The 24,254-nt window shown below is 44.7% G+C and overlaps 1 protein-coding gene across 2 annotated transcripts in view; it reads right to left on the reverse strand.

Annotated features, from left to right (window-relative positions):
• gucy1a2 (guanylate cyclase 1, soluble, alpha 2) overlaps positions 1-17,073 on the reverse strand; it is a 41,505-nt gene extending 24,432 nt beyond the window's left edge. Inside the window, exons 1-4 of one of the 2 annotated variants that reach the window (XM_030382027.1) lie at positions 16,548-17,073; positions 12,372-12,433; positions 9,965-10,074; positions 1,614-2,521 (exon numbers count right to left, since the gene is read on the reverse strand). In XM_030382027.1, coding sequence (XP_030237887.1) covers positions 1,614-2,521; positions 9,965-10,074; positions 12,372-12,433; positions 16,548-16,871 — 1,404 coding nt within the window. In that variant the 5' untranslated portion in view covers positions 16,872-17,073. Of the gene's footprint in view, positions 1-1,613; positions 2,522-9,964; positions 10,081-12,371; positions 12,434-16,547 lie in introns of both variants that reach the window. The other variant, XM_030382026.1, reaches the window with a different exon arrangement.
• Positions 17,074-24,254: the final 7,181 nt, after the last annotated feature.

The following is a 24,254-nucleotide window of genomic DNA, read 5'->3' on the forward strand; positions in this document are numbered from 1 at the left end:
TATTGATATCCGGGCTAATTCATTCTAAAATATTTGCGGATGTAGCCTACACTGTAAAAACGAAAACTTATAATTGTTGGTCTCATTATGATTTCTGAGTAAAATGAATATAAAACTGTGCAATGCAATTTAGTCCAACCAACAATGTTGAGTTTTGGGTCAAGAGTTGGGCTCACTGTAGTTTCTTTGTTAGCAAGACACACAGGTTTAAGTCAGACTCTGTCTGAGGCTGGGCCAACTACGGTGCACATGCGCATTTCGACACTACCCCCCGGGGAGTCTGGGTATTCGTGATGTCGGTTGGGAAAAAGGGGTTTATTGCCTTTTGTCAATTTGTTTCTGTTAGGTTAAGTTGGGTTAACGGGTTTGGGGTCTTTATTGTTTGTGTGTTGTTTATTGCGCGTAGTGTTGCCGCCACCGTTACCGAGACTTGCATGTCCGTTGGTTGGGTGTGCGGTGCGCTGTGTGTTGCGGGTGTGTGTTAGTTAAAGGCAGCTCTCGGGATCGTGCGGTGTATGAGGCACGAGAGTTGTGTCACCGTTTAACCTGGGCTCCCGTCTCGTGCAGAACAAGTTTGACCATAATGTCAAACTTGTTCTGCACTTTGGTTTGCTGCATTTAGACAGCGATTCTCTGCTGCTGAATTAGCTACATGTTGCTTGTTCTATTGCTGTCTGGCATTCAGAAATTTAAAATGGAAGTTTCAAATTATTAATTTTAATAAATTGAATTTAAAACTCGTTTTGCATTCTTTGAAATGTTTTTTTTTTTTAAATAATAATATTAACCTTAATTTGAAATAATAAGTTAACACCCCTGACTTATTTTTTTGAGTTTGTAAAATATAAAAATCTTAGTTGGTATAACTCTAACTTTCAAGTTTGTCTAAAGAAGAAAATTACCTTTTTGATGGGCTCAAAACTCAAAAATTGATTGCAGTAAGTTGCCTTTCAATTTTGAGTTTGCTCAACTTTTTATTTTTTACAGTGTAGAATGCCCAAGACAATCTACGCATCTGATTCAAGCTAGATAACTCTTCTTCTGGCTCCTTACTAAGCATATGCAACACCATATACAACAGTTACACCTTGCCTATCAATCTCAAATTTTCTGCCACCATTCAACATTAGTGTGTTCAGACAGCCTGCAGCCGTTTATTAATCAATAATCGGCTGTGCACAGCCGACAACTGAGATAGATTTGTTGTGCTTGGTGAATTGGAACCAATGACTTAACGCCTTTAAACGATATGTTGTGACGCATCAATCACATCAATATGACTCTTGTAGTAGCATAACCAATCAACAAGCTAATTCCATCTGATACACTTCAATAAGAACTCAATAGGCGCACACAACGGGTCGGTTCAATAGGTTCAGGTAGAATTGCTTCATCTAAAGCCTTCACCAAGAACACAAGAATAACTTCCAGGTGCTAATCTATATTTTACTGGAATAATAAATCATACCAGCTAAATTAAAAATTAGGTGATTTAGCACATGTATTTCATCCAACTCAAGGTTTTGAAGGATTGAACCCGCTTGGCCTGTGGCTAACGGAGTAGAATGCATTGATTATTACCAATATAAAACGGTACAAGACGGCTGCTTTACCTTCTCCTTGGTGCCAGACTGTGTGCTGTCCGGCCTGGTGCGGATGGTGAAGGGCGACGCCAGCCGCACCAGGATGCCCTTGAACGAGGGCTCGATCTTGGGTGAGACGATCTCAAAGCAGTCCTTGAAGCAGAAGCTGCGGAGGGGCTCGATGCGGGCCTGCCTCCTCAGCCCCTCGCCCAGCTGCAGTACTTCCATGCGGGGTCCCAGCACCAGGTGGAAGGGGAAGGCCCTGCAGAAGGTGGCCAGGCCGATGCACAGGTCGGTGGGGCTCGTGGACAGCGACAGGGGGGGTCTGCTGGGGGCGGTCCCGGAGGGAGTGTTTGAGAGGGCGGGGAGCGAGGCAGGAGAGGTCTCCCTGATGAGGAAGGACAGGCATACGGGGGCGGACGAGGAGGACGGACAGGGAGAGAGAGGCCATGGGGAGGAGGGGGGAGAGGTGCTGGGGGAGGGGGTGGGAGTCGGGGACTCGCCGCCGGAGTGGTCTGCGTCGTCGTTCGGAGACAGGGGAGTGAGGGGCGGGACTTCCTCCACCCTGACTTCGGAGTGGAAAATCCGCCTGGCGACGGCTCTGATCAACCCCGGCATGACCAAGCCCACCACGGGGGCGGGGTTTAAACAATGGAGCAGGAGCGTCTTCCCTCGGCCCTCGCTGTGCCCGACCCCGCCCACCAGGCGCACCTCCCTCCCTCGGGTCTCGTCGTGGGGGTCCTTGCACTGGAAGGAGGGGCTCTCGGACGAGGCCCTGCGCCCGGTGGATGTGCGGATGTGCTCCAGGATGGCGTCAAAGCCGTTGAAGAAGTCCTGGAGGTTTCCCCCCACCGCCCGGAGGACCCTCTCGTTCTCCTCAAAGCAGAGGCTGAAGAAGTCCTCGCCGAAGTGCTCACGCAGCTCACAGTACGGCACCCCTGGAAGGACAAAGCACATCCAAACAACACTGACACGCTGAATATGGCTCAGAGAAAAGAAGCTAAAGACTAATGACGTGTCTGGGAACAACATTTAGAGCCAAACAATCGCCACGTATTATGTTGGTTCAGTATGTGCTAGATAGATAGTATCTTTCTTATCTCTGTTAGCATTTAGCTTCCGTTGCTTGGGAAAACTGGATTGTATCTGATACGTGCATGAGAGAACATACGAGAAGTCGTGAGGATGTAAAAGAGAATTTCTGTGTGGCTTTGGATACATTAGTGCAGAGTGCACTTCAAAATACATTTTGATTTGATTTCATTTGATTTCATTTATTTCAGACATATCAAAATACAAATCAAACATCGCAAATAACACCAAACAAAATAAAAAGCATGACACTACAATAAACAAAAGCGATGTGCCAATTATTTCACTAAAGAAAAAAAATAAAAATAACTAGAACTGCAAGCAGTTATGCAGGGGTCCAAGAAGTGTGCATTTCGCCGGCACAACGCGAAGCATGTGTTCGAAATTGAGAAACGGCGTACGCCAAAAGATGCAGCTGACTCCAGTGAATCTGTGGATATAAAGGTTTTGACTGTGGGAGGTTCGGTGTGGGAGTTATAGCCCAAAACGCGTTTTCAGAACATTCCATTGGCCAATTAGGAGATGTATTATTTCGTCGTTTTTTTGCGCCCTCTTGTGGCGAAATCTTCCAAAGACAATTTTCCTTTTCCAAATAACTCCCGCCCACATTAATAATTCTTGACCATAATTTTTATATAGACTCGGGTTTGCCCCCTGATGGTTCCCTCATTGTTTGAAGAACATTCCTTTGGCCAATTAGAAGATATACAATTTCCTCGTTTATTGCGCCCCCTAATGGCGAAATTTTCCGAAATTTTTATTGAACGACATATAGGTTGTCACCAACATGTGTGTAAAATGTGGACTCGATCCGATGGCTAATTTTGGATTTCTTTGGATTTTTGATATTCCACGTCTAATTTAGCTAATATACCAATATTCAAAACGCTACCGTTTCGTTATCGAAGGACGGATCAAAAAAGTGTTTTCATGCATTCTTTGCGTGTGCGTGTGAAGATGTCGTGTGCAAAGTTTGGTGTCGATTGGTCAAGAAATGTGGGAGGAGTAGGGAAAAAACAGTTTTGCGGTTTTCGCGATTTTGCGAAAAAAAATTCTAGACGCAAATGGGCGTGGCCTATGCCAAAAGATGCAGCAGACTCCAGTGAACATGTGTGTACAAGGTTTTGAATGTGGGAGGTTCGGTGTGGGAGTTATAGCCCCAAACGCGTCTTTCCTTGGTATAGCGCCACCTAGTGGCCGGCGTGTCTGGATTTTGTTATCTGAGTAGCGGTGCCGGACCTGGATCTAGTCATGCAATTGGCGTGTCAGCACCATTTACGGTTTGGGCTGTGGGCCCACTTTTAGCGCGGGAAGTATAATAACTAGAACTGCAAGCAGTTATGCAGGGGTCCAAGAAGTGTGCATTTCGCCGGCACAACGCGCCAAGAAATGTGCGTTTCGCCGGCACAACGCGAAGCACGTGTTCAAAACGCTACCCTGAACCTGTGGATACAAAGGATTTGACTGTGGTAGGAGTAAAGAGACGTCAGTGTAGCGTTTTCGCGGCAAAATTTTGTAGAAGATATACATTTTCCTCGTTTATTGCGCCCCCTAATGGCGAAATTTTTATCGAACGACAGTAAGGTTAGCACCAATATGTGTGTAAAATGTGGACTCGTTCCGATGTCTAATTTTGGATTTCTTTGGATTTTTGATATTCCACGTCTAATTTAGCTAATAAACCAATATTCAAAACGCTACCGTTTCGTCATCGAAGGTCGGATCAAAAAAGTGTTTCATGCATTCTTTGCGTGTGCGTCTGAAGATGTCGTGGGCAAAGTTTGGTGTCGATTGGTCAAGAAATGTGGGAGGAGTAGGGAAAAAATAGTTTTGCGGTTTTCGCGATTTTGCGAAAAAAAATTCAACACGCAAATGGGCGTGGCCTATGCCAAAAGATGCAGCAGACTCCAGTGAATATGTGTGTACAAGGTTTTGAATGTGGGCGGTTCGGTGTGGGAGTTATAGCCCCAAACGCGTCTTTCCTTGGTATAGCGCCACCTAGTGGCCGGCGTGTCTGGATTTTGTTATCTGAGTAGCGGTGCCGGACCTGGATCTAGTCATGCAATTGGCGTGTCGGCACCATTTACGGTTTGGGCTGTGGACCCACTTTTAGCGCGGGAAGTATAATAATAAAAATCCTTACAAAAACAATAGGGATCCAACCTGTTGGCTTGGACCCCTAACTAGAACTGCAAGCAGTTATGCAGGGGTCCAAGAAGTGTGCATTTCGCCGGCACAACGCGACAAGAAATGTGCATTTCGCCGGCACAACGCGAAGCAAGTATTCAAAACGCTACCGTGAACAACATGTGGATATAAAGGTTTTGACTGTGGGAGCTTCGGTGTGGGAGTTCTAGCCTAAAACGCGTTTTCAGAACATTCCATGGCCAAATAGGAGATAGACATTGTCGTCGTTTTTTGGCGCCGCCTTGTGGCGAAATTTTCCAAAGAGAATTATCCTTTGCCAAATAACTCCCGCCCACATTAATAATTCTTGGCCATATTTTCTATATAGGCTCGGGATTGCCCCTTGATGGTTTCCCTTGAGTTTGAAGAACATTCCTTTGGCCAATTAGAAGATATACAAATTCCTCGTTTATTCCGCCCCCTTATGGCGAAAATTTCCGAATTTTTTATCGAACGCCATTAAGGGTAGCACCGACATGTGTCTAAAATTTGGACTTGATCCGATGTCTAATTTTGGTATTTTCTGAATTTTTGCGTATCGACGTAAAACGTAGCTAATAAAGCAATATTCAAAACGCTACCGTTTCGTAGTCGAAGGTCGGATCAAAAAGTGTTTGAGTATTTCTTTTCGTGTGCGTCTGAAGATGTCGTGTGCAAAGTTTGGTGTTGATTGGTCGAGAAATGTGGGAGGAGTAGGGAAAAAACAGTTTTGCGGTTTTCGCGATTTTGCGAAAAAAAAATTCTGGACGCAAATGGGCGTGGCCTATGCCAAAAGATGCAGCAGACTCCAGTGAATATGTGCGTACAAGTTTTTGACTGTGGGAGGTTCGGTGTGGGAGTTATAGCCCCAAACGCGTATTCCTTGGTATAGCGCCACCTAGTGGCCGGCGTGTCTGGATTTTGTCGTCTTCGTAGTGTTCACGGACCTGGATCTAGTGATGCAATTGGCGCGTGTGCACCATTTACTGTTTGGGCTGTGGTACCACTTCTAGATGGGAAGTATAATAATAATAATCCTTACAAAAACAATAGGGATCCAACCTGTTGGCTTGGACCCCTAATAAAAATCCTTACAAAAACAATAGGGATCCAACCTGTTGGCTTGGACCCCTAAAAATCACATACATATAGAAAAGTATTCAATATAAATTTGCAAGCAAGTCATGCCAAACAAACCTTGAAGAATAAAAAAAGATCCCTAAGAGAGGCCCATTGATGAACAAAGGCAATTAAAATTAACATGAGCCTACCACATCAATGTTCACACACACACACACACACACACACACACACACACACACACACACACACACACACACACACACACACACACACACACACACACACACACACACACACACACACACATACACACACACACACACACATAGGTTGTTTGATGTGAATGAGTCAGGGAGATGATCAAAAGTCAAAAACACAATTAGATCTGTTTGAACATGGAACAGATACAACCATCACTTAGCAATCTGACCCCCACACACACACCTGCACAGCCATCCATGGGCACAAACATATGCCCAAAACAATATGCGCATTCACGCACACACGCACGCACACACACACAACACAGGGACAGAAGTGAGCAGTTGAGGTTGGATCCTCCCTAATTGTGCGTCAAACATCTCATGGGACAAATGTCAAACATGCGACTAGCCCACCCACACGAGGGAGAATGACGTGATGGAAGACCTCCGGAAAAGGACAGATTTCTTTCAGAGTGGTCTAGTAAAGACTATCTACCATATATTTCTTTCCTAATAAGATTCAAGAACATTGTGTGTCAATCGGCTCTCATCAGCCGATTTAATATTGAACATCTTGAACATCAAACTGAAATCATAACCACGGACATAATTTCCTCCAAATATATTTAATGTCTGTGAAACAAATCAATCAAATTCTATGATACGGTATAATATAAAACCAAATACAGTGTGTGCGTTGTTGGGTCGGAATACACATCGCCATACATGCAGAGTATTATGACTGCTTGATTCGATACTATCCGTTCGCTCATAAGATTATAATACAAGGGTGGACTCATCCCTCAACCAAATATTTATTTGACAGCAAGGTGGCACAGGCGTGTCTCAAGGATGCGTGGTTACGGCAAATGTGAGCCTGTACAAAGGGAACAGAGTTCTCAACCTCCATCTCCTGGTTTCTTTTCCGAGGACGGTAACCGAAAGACTGACGGACAACACAACGACACCCATGAGAGTTTAAATGAGGGCCTCGCTTGGACACTATGTCTGTGAGGAAGTGCTTGCAGGCAGGAAAATGTGGCAGACTAAAATATATGCTGTCTCTTTTGCAGAGGGATGCCTGAGCGGGGCAATGAGATGGGTAGTCTTGGAAAAGTTGTTGATGAACATAAGGATGGCAGAGTTACCATCAGATGGGGGGAGACTGGTGCATTATTCCAGGGAGATGTGAAACCATGGATTGGTTGGGTCAGAGAAGGCCGAAACTGGGTTCGGTGGAGGTTCTTGTATATGAAGGTGGAACAGGCAGCGGTGAATGGGCAAGTGTCCGCATCCATGGTGGGCCAGAAACGTTGGCTGAGAAAATGGTGAGTGCGGAACAAAGCCTGGGTGGCAAGTGAGACACGTGGCGTGCCCATCAAAGGATTTGGGACCAAACGAAATCGGGGGCTGGATGATTTCTGGGTCGTGTTAATTTTCCTGAGCCCACAGACACAATCTCCCAGCAAGGCATGCAGGCGGCATAATGGAGGTCTTGGCTGTGGGCATAGGGACAGGGACGCGGGATGGTTTCGTGACAACCAAATCTTCCGGGGGGTGGTCCTGCAATCCATATGAGCGATCAGATTGCCATCAAGGCCCCTTGCCTAGATAGGGACGTCAAGCGACTAAGCATCTATGCCAGGCTGCTGCCCCACCGGCCGGTCGATGAAGCTCTCGTCTGCTCTAGAAACACGGATAGTCGTGAGAGGTAGATAATGGCTACGAGAGGGCAGCCTCGAGCAAGAGTAGAAACGAGAGGAAGAGGGGTTGGCAGCTCCCAGGCGAGATGGAAAAAACAGACAAGAAGTGCCCAAGCTGACCGCAATACAGGCAAGGCCTGGTCTGCATGTGGCGGTCTCTTTCCTCAGGGGAAAGGCGGGCACGACCCAGTGGCGTGGGCTCACGCTCTGGGTGACACGGAAACAAGGCAAGGCTGACTGGGTCTCGGAGGCGGCGAGCGGGACATTGCTGATGGAGAGGGGAAGGACGACTGTGACTGAGAGGTCCTCTCCCTGCGGCGCGACCATTCTACAGATCTCACAGGCTCTGCCCTGGCGTGCGTACATCATGGAATCAATGGCGGTCGCACATTCAAGCCCTCGCCCAATTGAGTAATGACATTGGAGGGGGATAGAGCAGTGACATTCATGCCATGCGACTCCAACTCCTCTTCTACTCTGTAAATGCAGCTGCCTCCAGTCCTGGAATGACTGAAGGCACGAGGAGATAAGGGAAGGGCAGGAGGATGTTATCAAGGAGACTGCAGCCGAGGGAGTATAGAGCACAGATATGGGAGGCCAAAGGAATATGTACCAAGCACAGGAGGAGGAATACACTGTACTGCATGACTCACCACATTCATGTGCGTGTGTGTGTGTGTGTGTCTGTGTGTGGGTGTGTGTGTGTGTTTGTGTACGTTTGCGTTTGCGTGTGCGTGTGCGCATGCGTGCGTAAGTGCATGTGTTTGTGTGTGTAAGAATGTGTGTGTGTGCCTGAGTGTTAAAAATAACACTTCAGTGGAAACATAATAAATCGTGAGCAAAGAGACAGAATAAGCACAGCTAGAAAACTAAGGGCATGGAATGAGCACTATTAATCACGAACATCAACATGTACACACATGCACGCACACTAACACACAACACATATACACACAAATTAAAAAGGTAAAGCCACATCATTCTTTACCTCTCTCTCTCTCTCTCTCTCTCTCTCTCTCTCTCTCTCTCTCTCTCTCTCTCTCTCTCTCTCTCTCTCTCTCTCTCTAGAATCCTCATCAGTGAAGGAAGATAATCAGGCGTTCACACATGCAAATCAATAATGCATATTAAGTCAAAACACAAGTGCATTCTCATGGGCATTTAGCCTAGCATGTAGCTCCGGCACCATCAACCCAACTGCGAAACGTTGGGCATGTGTGACCTGTTATGTGAATTAGACTAGGTTGTCTTCATAAATTAATTTGTCAGGAGCTGTCAGTAGTGTACAGCTAATGGTGTGTTCCTGAATTCTCGGACGCCAGCCTTCCGAGTCGGAAGTCGGGAAATCTCCCAGCTTTCTTGCGGCACTTCTCGGAGGCACGCCCCCTTTTTGTCTTCATCTCTCGGAATTCTGAGAGTAGACCGAGAGCAGCGATGACGCTCTCAACAAAAATGTCTGCGCCCGTGAAGAGATTTATATTCTTTGTATTTGTACCACGTTGGTAATATAAATGTTGATTCTAATGTTACTTTATTCTGGTCACCAATTTCATGACACAATCACAAAGACTAACAGGGAACCCTATAAATTCTCTGAGACCGAAAATGAGGTTAAAAGAGCAACTCGAAAGGCTGGCGTCCGAGGATTCAGGAACACACCATAGCACCACAGTGGCTATAAAATATCATGCACGATAATACTGTAAAACACAGAGAGCCACAGTTAATGTCATGAAGTTGACATGTGGGCTTCACTGTTTACTGAATCATTTACAGGTTTGTGCTAACCACGAATCACAATTGTAGGGTAATGATATGGTGTAAGAAGGACAACACATTCCCACATTTAACTATGCATAAGGCTTATCCAACGTAATGGTGGAATCTGAAATTGACCAATTAAATAAGAGCAAATATAGGTTTTCAATTGTCATTGATTTCACATAAACACAAATTCCGCTTTACTCATAATGTTTCTGCAAACATGGTATGGCTGTGCTCCTGCCTCACATCCATATTCATCGGCTCAGAGCAGTTCCAAAGGTTTGAAGGAATGGATAGATGGATGGTGGATGAATAGATGCACATAGTTTATTAGTAGTCCCAACACAAAATGTAGCCGTGCATTGCTTACCAAGTATAGTGGCCATGTAGTGCAGAGTTCCTGAGATGTCCTCTTCTGAACCAGACTTTTCCAGATATGGGCACTTTTCCAGCTTGCATCTCTCCTCACTGCCGTCCTCTCTGCACCTTTGAAAAAGGTACAAACCAAACATAAGTGGATATAACCCCTCAGTCACACAGACATTCCTGTAGACACTACTTCACACAGTTAGCAAATAAACATCTCCATAACCAAATCCTTCCTGATCCCTTAGAAACCAATATAGTGGCAGTACAAGACACAACCATGTTGAAGGAAAACATGGGCACAAACACACAAGTTTCAAGTAGATAGCATCATGCTGAGGATGAAATGCACCACAGTAGCACACTGTTTACCAAAAGGCCTTTGTTCTGCATTGAGGTCAAATGTTCACAGAGTAATTGGGCAATGTGGGCCACGTGAACACCTCTTATTCATGTGTTGTGTGTTTGTATGTGTATATGTGTAGGTGTGTATTTATGTGTGTGTTAGGGTTATGTTTGTTTGTCTGTTTGTGGATGAGTGAGTGAGTGAGTGAGTGAGTGAGTGAGTGAGTGAGTGAGTGAGTGAGTGAGTGAGTGAGTGAGTGAGTGAGTGAGTGAGTGAGTGAGTGAGTGAGTGAGTGAGTGAGCAAACAAATGAGTGAGAGAGACAGACAGAGAGAGGGAGAGACAGATGGAGTGATTATCCAGAGAGCAATATTTTTCTGGAATACAATAGACCCCCCCCCCCCCCCCCCCCCCCACACACACACACAGAAGGAGAACGTGTGAGCACAAGGTGGTCTAGATTTGGAAAGAGGACACTAGTCTCTAAGCGGAGCATCACGAGCATGTGAATAGAGAGGCTATAAAAGGAAAGAAAGCAGAAAAACATAGAATTGAGCAAAGAAAAGGGGGACACATGCCTATTCAATGTGTGAGTGTATTTTAAGACCCTCCAACACATAAGCTCTGCCTCTCCTCAGCTGAACCAGCTTGGCTGAGCATAGCTCGTTATGAAGTCAATGGTGGCCCATTGTAAAGAAAGATATATTGTCTACAGCATGTCTGTTTTTCTGGATGGATGTGCACACATCAGGGTCTGCACTAATAATGTGTACTTCATGACAGAGGTGACCCTGCTGAACATATACACCAAGGCTCTGCAATCTCTAGTAGATACAAGGTAGTACAACTATGGCCATTGTACATCCTCAAAATGATAGCAGGGAGTTACCATCAACAACAGTTATTTGAATAATTATAATTTTTTGAACTTGCAAATAAACAGTGAAACTTTACCATCAGTGTGAATATAATAATTACCCACAGAATTCATATTTACAGTTCAATATGATTTAATTGCATAGGAGATATACCACTGAATATTTGATTAATATTTTCTCATATAATAAATTCCATTCTGGAGGGTGATCATTACTCCAGTTTTGCTCCTATGAAACCTAGGTTAAGAGTTTCCTTACCTGAAGGAGCTGTATGTAACACATGTACTGTACAATCATAATATTACAATGCTTTGTCATCAGAGATAAAGTAAAACAAGTAGCAAAACTGGCTTCTCCATCAACAATGAGAGAGCCAGTATGCTCTCCTTGAAATTTCCGTTCCGGGGGTCGTAGCGTTTCTTTTTGTTATGGGCTGTGTGTTATGATTCACTATTCTCCAAGTACCCCAGCTTGTCAGATATGAAACAAATTGGCACACATACACAGCTTGCAGCGAGCAAGCAAACAAACTGGACCAACTGGGATTTTACTAGATTCTACCTGAACCGAAAAGCCTCGATCTCATGACCAGAGCCGTGCTAAAACACGGGTCCATCTCTGAGTTGCATTTGAAAGATGCAGACAGCTAGGAGCTCAACAATGATTTCAAGGTGGGTGCCACCTGAGCTGGTTTATGCTTTACAAACAATCAATGAATTGCAAACAAATACATTCCATGATCAACTGACAGTGTAGGATAGCTTGTCGCTTGTCAGAGATAGAATCATTTTGCTTGTCTCAAAATATGATGTTGTGCTTGGCTCGTCTTGCGCTTGGCAACCAACCTGGGCTTTGAGTCTGGTGAGGTGAGGGTGGATGGAGAAAACAAAAAAACAGATTTTTGGACTTCAGTACCCATTGTAATTGCTCTGTGTCAATATTAACCATTGAACCTTTAAGGTGTCATCATATTTGCACCTTCAATGGTTTCTTCATATCCATCAGAGGGCTACTGCAGGCGTTGACATGTTAGGATTAGGATCATGAATCCCTTCCAGACTGTGTAGATAAAGGCTGTAGCAATGCATTCAGCTTGACTTGTAAGAGCTACGAGGGTCAGAAAGAGAGCCGGGTGGAGAGTGCATGAGATAACGAGAGAAGGTAAGAAAAGAAAACTAGAAGCATCACCTGATCTCTTGTTGTCTGTAGAACTCAAGGGTTCTTTGGAGGGCCTCCTGGACAGTCTGGGTCTAAAACAGAGAAGACATAAACAACTGAATACCACACACATGGGGACACACTAAACAATGAGGATAACGTGTCAGCGTCGTCATGCCTACATAGACGTGTGTGGCTGCATCTTTGGATGAATCAAGATGTGAACAGTGGGTATCTGCACACCTGTCTTGCCTTGCCTGTGGCAGGTGCAGCGGAATGTTAGGATAAAGACATAAAGTCCCTGACATCTGCAGGGTTAACACCCCGCTTTAATGCTGCGGTTTGATCTGTTTGTTCTTCCTCAGAGCAAACGGTTTTCTTCTCTCTGTCTGTTGATCTAACAGATCGAAACATTGCAAAACTTTGTTTTATTTTCGCAGCTGCAGGGTGGAACCGGGGGCCAGATTTCAGACAATCTAAGACACTCCCATGACATGCATAAGAGATTCATCCTGCTGCTTGGAAATGAGTATTATATTATTGAAATAGATTTTCAAAACTCTGAAATATTAGCAACATTAGTAAAGTCTTGATTTATAATAACAATGACTATATCTCAACCAATGGAAAGTTAGAAACATATAAAAACACTGAGTAGCTATTACTTCTTCATTAACCCCTTTTTCGATTCAATGTTTGTGTATATGTGTGTGTCTGTATGTGTGTGTGTGTGTGTGTGTGTGTGTGTGTGTGTGTGTGTGTGTGTGTGTGTGTGTGTGTGTGTGTGTGTGTGTGTGAGTGTGCATGCCTGTGTGTGTGTGTGTGTGTGTGTCTGCATGCTTTTGTGTGTGTGTGTGTGTGTGTGTGTGTGTGTGTGTGTGTGTGTGTGTGTGTGTGTGTGTGTGTGTGTGTGCGCGCGCGTGTGTGTGTGTGTGTGTGTGTGTGTGTGTGTGTGTGTTTGTGTGCGTGTGCATGTGTGTGTGCACTCATGCCTCCTGTAGCCGTTTCACTTTGAGATGCCGCAGCCAGGGAGGGCGGATCCAATGTGATTAACAATAATGCGACTGAAATGCATGTCTGTAGCAGTGACAGCAGAACACAGTGTACCAGCTGGAGAGGTCACACCACGGCCTCAAACAACTACTAGCAGAAACTGCACAATGTGGCCAGTGGGGGGGGGGTATGCATGTGTTTGTGTCTGTGTGGACGCTCGTTTGTGTTTCAGAGAGAGAGATATAAATATATACATATATATAGAGAGAGAGAGAGAGGGGGGGGGGGGGGGGGAGAGAGAGAGAGAGAGAGAGAGAGAGAGAGACAGAGAGACAGAGAGACAGAGAGACAGAGAGACAGAGAGACAGAGAGAGAGAGAGAGCGAGAGAGAAGGATAAAGAAGAGAGGGGGAGAGAAAAAGGCAGGTTATTTGGATGTAAAGCAGAATGTCCTCTGCTCTTTTGCTAAAGGTTATGGTTAGCAGAGCGTTTAGTCCCCATGCAGAGGATACATTTACCTGCGCCACCAGTCACCCATGCTGTGTCACTTGGTGTTTTGAATAGAGGCTACCGAGAGGCTTTTTACACAAGCACTGCTGACAGCTGAAAGTTGCATAGCAACAACAAGAGCTAACATGGGGTCCCCTCATCAGCGGCTGGTGGTATTCACTCTTTCCAGTCAAAATTAAATAGAAAAGGAGATTGATAACATAATACACAAGGCCTATATTTAATGTATTTCTTAGCTTCTTGTCGACTTAATCTGTCCGTGTGTGCAACGATGTGTGAGCGTGGGCATTTATCATGCTATCATGTAAAAAAAAATACAATAGCGGTGGGTAGGATCATTCACAAAAAAACACACAGATTTAGGAACAAACCACGCACACACACACACACACACACACAAAAAACATGTACACAACGTTTCTTGATAAATGCCCCAATGTTATCAGTTTACCCAGCATGCACTGCAGTGTGACGGACAAAGCCCTGTGCACAGTGTATGAGTGCCCATGGACAGGCTGCCTCTCGTGTGGAGGACCAGGCTCTGCCTGTGTGATGTTTGCACTCGGGAGGCGGGGTGTACACATTCAACACGGCTGACATCTCTTCCTACCATCTATCTCCTTCTGACTTTTGTAGAGCAGCTCCTTCTTTCTTTATCCTCTCTCGCTCTCTCTCTCTCTCTGTCTCTCTGTCTCTCTGTCTCTCTCTCTCTCTCTCTCTCTCTCTCCCTCTCTCTCTCTCTCTCTCTCTCTCTCTCTCTCTCTCCTCTCACCCTCCCTTGGGTATCTTCCTTCTCTTTTTTTGTGCTAGCCATCTCTTCTTTCTCTTCACATACTCTTCCAAAAGAACACCATACAAGCTGCTGCAGATTCTCACACAGAGGCATGCAGACAGACACACAGAGAGACAGACAGACACAGACGGGACGTTAAAAGACAAGAGAGTCAGACAGATGGGAAGCCCAAAGTGAGCAAACAGAAAACCGGCCAGCCAGCGCGACTTCAACCCTATCCACCCCCACATCGCCTCTCAATCTCTCCCTCTATCTCTGCCTCGTTCCCCTCCCTCCATGTGCCTCCTTCTCATCTCTCCTCTCTGCTATCATCAACACTGCTCCCAACCAAGTGTTTGCCGGGAGGACGTGGCAGAGGGTCGGCCGCCTCTACCACCACCGCCTCCAGAGAGAACAGAGCTCAGACCCTGCATCCTCATCCCTCACAGCACCCCACACACATACAACCCATTGCTTTGTGAGTGGCATTCACATACATACATACCCCATGGCCCACTGTGTGAGTCTGTGGTGACCGATACAGATAAGCTCTGTTTTACAGTGAAGTCAATGCAGCTGCAGTTCCTCAGGCTTAAGAGACACACTTCACAAGGTGGCTGACCATTGCCATGGCCTTGAACAAGCTAGGTGGAACTAATGAGAAAGCTACATTATAAAAGATTTGTGCAGCCCGAAACAACACATAATTGTATATCTTTTTAGGGTTGTTTTACTGGAAATAACAGAGTGACATGCAAGGGTGGCCAGGCAGCCTCAGCAGGTGGGAAGAAGGCATAAGCCTTTAGTAGTCAGAGGTGTCTCCATGACAACAGCCTGTGCGTGGACACACGCAGAACACCGATAGGATTGAACATTTAACTATATGCAAGCCAGCACTATTCAACAGTCAAACGGTTCCCAGTGTGTGGGTGGCCAGACATGTTGCATGCTGTGCTTAAGGTTTATTATTATGGTGCTCAGGGCTAGAGAGAAAAGTCGTTTTTAATCTCTAAATGTTAACAACAATTATGAAAACAATGTTTTGAGCTAAAAGTGTGTGAGAGTGTGTGTGTGTGTGTGTGTGTGTGTGTGTGTGTGTGTGTGTGTGTGTGTGTGTGTGTGTGTGTGTGTGTGTGTGTGTGTGTGTGTGTGTGTGTGTGTGTGTGTGTGTGTGCGTGTGTGTGCTTATGTTTTGGGTTTATTCAAATGAACTGCACATTTGCCGTTGACACACAAAATCAGATCAGGAGATAGTGGTCACTGTCCCCCATCGTCCCTGCTTTATTACCCTATGTTTACGGCCCATGATAACAATCTAAGAAGGCATGATTAGCGTATCAATCCCAGATACAAACTGTCATGACACGATTTAGCAGTTCTATCAAGTGGCAATCAGTGGAACACAATAAACAGTTTTTAAAAAGTGTAAATAAATGAACTAGCATGATCAACAAAACTTTTCAAGTAGCTACTGCTATGTGTGTCTGTATTCATTTTACAATATGGTTTGACAATAGGGCAATAGGGGTGGCTTAGCTAGCCCATAGATTAACATAAAGAAAGGCTAATGATTTGAAGCTATTCTAGTTTATATCGGCCTCAAGTTGCTATACATTAAACACAATAGTGTTCTCTTTGGAGGTCACAAGCAATTGAAACAATATTACCAGAAGACATGCCAATGGCTACAATTCACCTTTACTACACACATGCACAACAAATCCTAATAAATATTGCTTTATAGCCTTGATCAAAAAAACAACAACAGACACACTCCTCACATCTTCAGAAATATACGCAGACAGACAGGACATGGCTATTAATCTGGCTAAGTCGCTCTGTCTCCCACAAACCCATTTATTAAATAAGACACCAGACAACTCTAGAAGCGGCCATCAGCGGTGAAGGAAAATAACACATATTGTTCTGTACCGTAGGTGAGGTCAGCCTCCTCAGGCTCTCCCCCAGCGAATCAAGGTTCACGCGTCTCCGCCTCGTGGCCCTCTTGATGGGCCCCCCTGGCCCTGGCTTCTCGCTGCTACTGCCGCCGCTGAACGGGCATCCCTGCTTCTCTACGGGGCTCCGGCCGTTCCAGAAGACCGCTGTGCGCTGGGACGCAGAGAAGGAAAAAGGACATCCGCGACCCTCCACCGAATCCGCACCGTCTCCCCCGGTGTCTCCCCCGGGGCTCTCGAGCCCACAGTCCGAGCCAACCGAGCTGCTGAACGATTCAGAGGAGATCTTGCGCGAGGACATGGTGGTGGTGGTGATGATGCTGGTGGTGATGGAGGTGGTGGTGACGATGGTGATGCGAAAGCCGGTTCTGTCGAACGACAAAGTCCACGTCGCGGACTCATCAGATTGGGGGGGCCTCCCGGGGGTGATAGCAGCTTGCTTGAGGGGTGAGGAGGGGATGGGAGGGGAGGGGCAGGCACTGAGAGAGAGAGAGAGAGAGAGAGAGAGAGAGAGAGAGAGAGAGAGAGAGAGAGAGAGAGAGAGAGAGAGAGAGAGAGAGAGAGAGAGAGAGAGAGAGAGAGAGAGAGAGAGAGAGAGAGAGGGAGAGAGAGAGAGAGAGAGAGAGAGAGAGAGAGAGAGAGAGAGAGAGAGAGAGAGAGAGAGAGAGAGAGAGAGAGAGAGAGAGAGAGAGAGAGAGAGAGAGAGAGAGAGAGAGAGAGAGAGAGAGAGAGAGAGAGTGTTCGAGAGAGAGTGTTCGAATGTCAACTCTGCCTGAGCGGTCTCTTCGTGCGCGTTGAGATAAAATACGCGCGTTGAAACAAGAGATCTAACGGCACGCGATCATTTATGCAACCGGGTTACTTGCCCCGGGGACAACGCAAATGGTCTAAATCCATATCATCGAAAAATGCAACATAGCTCACTATGAAAATATAGACCTTCCTCAAGGTAAACACGAAAAACGCGGTTGATAATAGAATGATATCGTTTGAAAGTTATTCGTCGTTAAACATGTCTGCAGACGGAGGAATGATCCGAGGCGAGGTGCTCCTTTTGAAAAAAAAATATGAATATGGGAAAATGCACCACCCCAAAAAATTAGATGAATGCTATTATTCAAGTAGAATATGAAAAATATATATTCTTTATTTAATCGATATCGCGTCTCTTCTCCCAACTTGACTGCATCCCTCGAGTCATACGCGAAAGTCGTTTCCCGATGTGCTGCGCACGGATAGCGCTCCGTTCCCTAATCCTCTTCTCATTAGCAACAGATAACATCCACGAAATCCATGAAAACTCCTCATTTTTCAATCGGAAATGTGGTTGTCATTTTTCCCTGTCGTTTAGAATTCAAGATTTGTAATCTTCCCAAAAGAGCGCATTAGGCGTGGGTAGAAAGAAAGGGCGCGAGGGGAGGCGAACGCGCGAGAACGTTGAGGCGCGAGCGCACGGTCAGCATCCAGCACTGGAAGTCACCAACGTCAGCAAGCACTAGGGTTCCTTCAGGGATTCGTGCGCAGAGCTCGCGTTTTGAGGCACACATCATCACTGCTCATTCTGCTCGATGGTATATTATAGGAAGGCAGAGAGATAGAAAGAGAGAGCATCTACACAATTGACCCCTGGTAGGTCTAATCAGGTGTCAACAAGTTGAGTCTCAACTGATCACATGATCATGGGCCTCATTGTAGGAAAAAACACGTGAGTTTATCCATCAACAGTTAGGGGGCAACCGACTGGTAGCATGTGGCAGTGTGGCAATGTGTGAACAAATGTATTGAATACTAGGGGATTAGAGGAATTTGCTTGAATGAGATAACATAATCAGAGTAGGACCCTCCTACAACCACCAACCTCAGCAGTAGGCCTACTGCTCTCTGCATTTCATGTTTTAAAGGGGACATATTATGAAAACAACACTTTTCCTGGGACTTGGGGTGTTGTTTTGGGTCTCACAAACTTTGAAAAAAGTACATGATTTTTTGAGTGAGAAATGCATTTCTGCAAGTACCCTACAGTTACCAAACGAGCGAGTCAGTTTCGGCGCCCCCTCCTACGTAGGAAGGGGGCACATTGAATATTACCTCCCACTGCCCCCCTCCCTCCAATCAGAGCATAGCTATGATTTTGTGGACCAGTGGACGAGCAGCTCCGGCGGGGGGAACTCTGCGGCAGCCCAGCAGCTCTGAGCTGCCGGACTGCCGGCGGTGTACTCCGGGAGCTGAACTGCCGCCAAAGCTCTCCGGCTCCTCCGGCGGGTGTACTCCCAGAGCTGAACTGCCGCCGAAGCTGGCATGACCGGCGGGGGGAAGTCTGCTGCAGTCCGACAGCTCCGGCGCGGGGAGCTCGGAGGCAGTCCGGTAGCTCACCTCCCGGAGTACAATCCCTTTCTCCTCCATGTCGCAGTTAATGGACTTCAGAGAGTCAAGGCCAAAGTTCCTTCCCCCCAATTCTTCTCAACCATGGCCGAGATTTCCCCCACTACGAGTCTTTACTTGTTGTGGAAGTACCAGAGACGTCAGACGCAGTCTTTATGATTCATAATATCTTCCGAGGCGCACATAGCTTTTGGCCGTGATATTAGACATAATATTATATAAATACCCATACATAATATTATTATTATTATTATTATATTATATTATATTATATAGAGCTCCAGGAGTCCGCAAACGGCAACAATCCCTTCTCCATGCTGTGGTTCAGTCTGACAGCTCATTGGTCAATGGGCAGCAGCTCATTTGCATTAAAGCTACAGACACCAGAAACAGCACATTCTGAAAAAGAGGGGAAAACAAAAGTATAATTATTTACAATTTCAAACACAAATTATCTTCACTAAAAAAATCATGGACAATATTGACATCTTCTCATTTTCCTGCCGTCTCATCAAAAGAACTTCTTGGCTGCTGCTTCCTGTTGACTTTTGTACATAAACGTGTTTTCTGGAACTCAAATACTATGTTTACATGTTGGGAAAACACCATAATATGTCTCCTTTAAGCAGGGAGGCGGTGATGTGCGACGAACAGCATAGCAATATTCTTGTCTGTCTGCCACTAATTACAGCAATGACCTTGACCTTGATTGCCAGGCTTGTCTATTCATTAAGAGCCCGGGAGCTGATGATGAGGGACAGGCATGCTTGCTGTCCAATAAACAGACATTGTCTATAGCAAACCCAGGCTTCTACATCAGAATGGGAATATCACCATGGGAATATCATTATGGGGTGATATTGTAGTGTTTCAAATTGCCAAAGCCTTTGAAACACTACAATATCACCCCATAATGATAAAAAATGCCACGATTCATTACTTAACAGTGACCTAAACAACATTCCTATTCTCCTATACTTCGGTTATTGAGGCGGTTATTGCTATGTACAAGCCCGATTCGTTTGATGTGCCAGCCTTATTTTAAACCGCCAATGACATGTTTGATAGTTATCATTTTGTCTAATGATGGACGCAGTGTATAGGCTATTATTTCTATTGGTAGTAAGCTACGTTTTATGTTGAACATTTCGGAGATTCGAAAAGGAGCTCTATGTTACTTTTAAAGTATCAAGTATTCACCTAAAACCTCATCTAGAATATATGTTTAGCACACAGAATCATGCCACAGTTAATGTTTTCGCATTTCCCTCTTATTTGGTCATAATCCATCCCTCCATAATGGGCTCATAGTGTTCCACTCTTTAGATGCACTACAATAATCCTTAAGTGTAATGAAATGTGGCATGATGATCGTAAATGGATATTGGATAGCCTATGTGCAAATGGTCAACTATTCTATGGCCAAATATAGGATACTATATCATATACCATAGAAAAGCTTTTCTACTTAAGGAAAAACATTTGATTACGACTCCAATCAGCCCTTTAAAGACTTGGAACTTGTCCTGTTCTATTAAAGGGAATGAACCCCATCCACGCACCCCCAACATTTTCTGATCTGGCCATTAGTGCAGCTAATGGCACAACCAATCCTGTCCATCTTGACGGTTGTCTGTCTATTGTCCATGCTTTCTGCCCCCATATACCTCATACATTTCCAAAATAGTACTATGTCTACTGCAGACATGAGATACGATTATTACATTTGGAATAAAAATAATCAACAGGTGAACTTCACTATAGAGTTGCAGTGTCTATGTCTCCTAGAGATCCTGGGCTGTCATCATGGGCAGACTCCTAAAACTACACTACATAACTAGCAGAGGAATTTGTCCAAATGTAGACAGCAGTAAAGGCAATATTTTGCAATGCATTCGCCATTACCATACATAATTCTGAGTCTTACTAACATACATTACTACTATCTATCGCCATGATTATGCCATGAACATGTTTAAATGTTCTATGGTAGTGATTAAGTAATCAGTCAGAAAAGAGAACGGAACACAATGATCATATTTTTTTTGTTGTTGTTTATCCTCCTTAAACCTTTTGGGAAAAAGAGAGCAAATTAAGATTATAATAAGATATATTATGACATTGTCATAAACAGTGTTGCATCGTTGTACTGTATACACAACCCCAACTGAGGAAATGACTTGTGTGTTTACTTGATAGGAGATCTAACATTGTCATTGCCCAGCAAGCAAGCCTGATCTATAGACAGTCAGTCACCCAGCCATTCATTCTAGCCAGTCAGCCAGCCATTTATCTAGCCATAAAGCCAACTAGCCGGCAGACCAGCCAGCCAGAAAATGTTTTAGGGATACAACGAGCTGCAGCAAATTACACATATTCAACTAAATATTCTTATTTTACTAAAACAGAAAGAATCCACATAGATCAGCCTACCTGGGCCTTCAGTGGATGGAACCAGCATCAAGGTAATCATAGACCAAATGCATCCCATTACATACCCTTACTGACGAAATACATCCCTTCGCTCTGCAACATCTAAACACCAAAAACAATAGAAATGAAAAACAACAGGGGGGGGGGGGGGCTGTTGGGCAGAGCCAGACATACTGTATGGTCTTGTTGAGATTGAGAGATAGCGTCATAAAAGATGAAAGAAGGGTGGAATCCTGCATGGGAGCGCATGTGTGTTAAGATTTGAGTTGTCACGTGTATTGAATTGGTCATAAAACAACCTCTGGACCCTCTAAGTGGCCATCATCATACATCACTCCACACCACTAGGCCGCTATTACCCGTGAACCCGGGCTGCTCCATCACGCAGGACATAAATAACATCCATGTGGTCTCTGAGTGGACACTCCTCTCAGGGAACCGTGAGGAGGAGCAGACTGTTGGTGGGGAGAGAACATGTTCATGTCAAATGGGACTCTTACAACTAGTTGCTTGTCATTTGCATTAGTATTATTGAGAGAGATGTATATAGATCAAGATTGCATTGTGTCTGTTTCCATTTGTAATTTTCACGTGTAGAAATACAAAAAGCAAAACAATGCAAATCAATAAAAAATAAGAAGTGAAAACGGTTCTAGGGTTTCTCATTGGCTGCGTGTTATTATATACCGATGCTTTATACACTGATGTTTTTTTTTTTTTATCCTAATACAGATGTTTTATTTCATTGGATTTTCTATTAATAATAGAGTTATAGGCATAGTTATAGGCATTCCTATAACGACAGAACATTGTATAATTTGGTTTGTACAGGGTTTGTGTTAATCTGCGCGTGGTGCAGTTACATGTGGCCACATCAGCTAGTGCAGTTCAACTGTCCCTTCGAGAAGAAATGTGAAGTAAAGTCACTAGGTTTGGGAACCCACAGCCTAACATCGCATCTCTGTTCTAATTGGAATATTATGCGCTCTGCATTAAAACATTTAGATGAGCTGCTTAAAGGTTCCATGGCTTGAAAATCTCACTTCATGAGGTTTTCTAACATAAATATGAGTTCCCCTAGCCTGCATTTGGTCCCCCAGTGGCTAAAACTTGCGTTCGGTTTAAAACGAGCACTAGGTATTCTGCTCGCCTTTGAAAAAATGGAGGCTCAAGCGTGCTGATTTGGAATGTGGCCCCATATGTCGTCATAAGGGGCCAAGCTACCTTCCCTTTCTCTGCCTTGCCCGCCCAGAGAAATTGGCCCGCCAATGAGACAATGAGCTACGACCGTGCGAGCGGCACGTGTGTGTGTTTGTGTGATTACACACACTGTAACACAAGTGTTGTACCGGCGGGGGACAAACGCGGTCAACAATCGCGGGCAACAATTCAGTCTACTTCAGATTGATGTGGACGTGGAAGAACCAGAGACGTCGGAGAACAGTTTTTTGAGATTCATATTATCGTCTGGAGGCGCACACAGCTTTTGGCCATGATAATATGTATTATATGATATAGATATCTATGTATAATATATTATTTAGATATAGAGCTCCAGGAATCCCGCCGGAGCACCCGGAGTGTTCTACAATATTTACAGAACGCGGCCAAAGGCTGTGTGCGCCTCGCCATTGCGATACATCCACTGTAAACAGAGCGCATGGTACCGTGGCCACAAGCTGCTCAGGGCCACACCCCCACCCTCCTCCTTGACCCGCCTCTCGCCTCCTCATTTGCATTAATATATAGACACCGAAACGTTGCGTTTGGGGAAAGCTCAATGTACGACTGGCTCGTAGTAGCTGTTCAGCACCATGGCTGAATATCGGGAACGTCTTCAAATACTGTGTTAGGAGCCCACCTATCAATATTATTAACATCCATAAAGTTGCATGCAATGGGACCTTTAATATACCTATATTTTGACGAGGCAAATGAATAAAAAACAGTTGATGCAAAGTAGATTAAAATCTTTCTCATTATTTCTACCAAACTTACAAATAGCCTGCTAACCAATAAGCCAACCTGGCACTTTCTTTGTCTGAAATTAATTAATGCATACTAATATTCCTTGGTCAAAAGAACTCACAAAATAATGCAAAGATCCTAGCACACATGCCTCTGAGTATGTATGCATGTGAGTGTTTTTGTAAGTGTTGCATGGGAGAGCGTTGTGTTTTAGTGACAGCTGAAGGATCAGGACGTATTAAGTCCTTGGGCTGGACAGCATGGAGAGTAATGTTTAGAGGAAGCTGTGCCGGGGCTTATAACTCAAGGCCAGCCTGCCGTTAATGTGCCACCATCCACCACCCCAGCGAACATACGCAGCCTGCTCTGGAGACGCCCAAATTTAACGTTGATTAATCCAAAGCAGAGACGGATCATGGAGATAACCCACTTGTTAAATCAAAATAAATCTAGTTCTGATTAGAAATATATATTGCTACACCTCCCATGTTTGAATGACATGACTGCTCTGAAGTGAAATATTCATATTTCATACATCATATATTCATATTCTGGCCACCATTGTACACTATATTGTGTTGTGTTGTATTATAGTCCTTAACTGTGTAGCAACTGCAGTAGCTGCTATCATTGCTGTAACACAGGGAATTGGTATGCCTAGCGATTGTTGTACTTGCACTTGGTTCTATGAACATCCTTTCTGTACCGACAGCTATATATTGATGCACTTCTTGTGACAAATGTACTTATTGTAAGTCGCTTTGGATAAAAGCGTCTGCTAAATGCCCTAAATGTAAATGTCTGATGTGACTTTACATTATCCAACTTAAATCCAATACTAATAGTGTTTATTCTAAACATATACTTTCTGCATAGCATTGAGTTGTTGTGTACAAGGATC

The sequence above is a fragment of the Gadus morhua genome, chromosome 16 (assembly GCF_902167405.1).
Source record: "Gadus morhua chromosome 16, gadMor3.0, whole genome shotgun sequence".
In the NCBI taxonomy this organism is placed as follows: Eukaryota; Metazoa; Chordata; class Actinopteri; order Gadiformes; family Gadidae; genus Gadus; species Gadus morhua.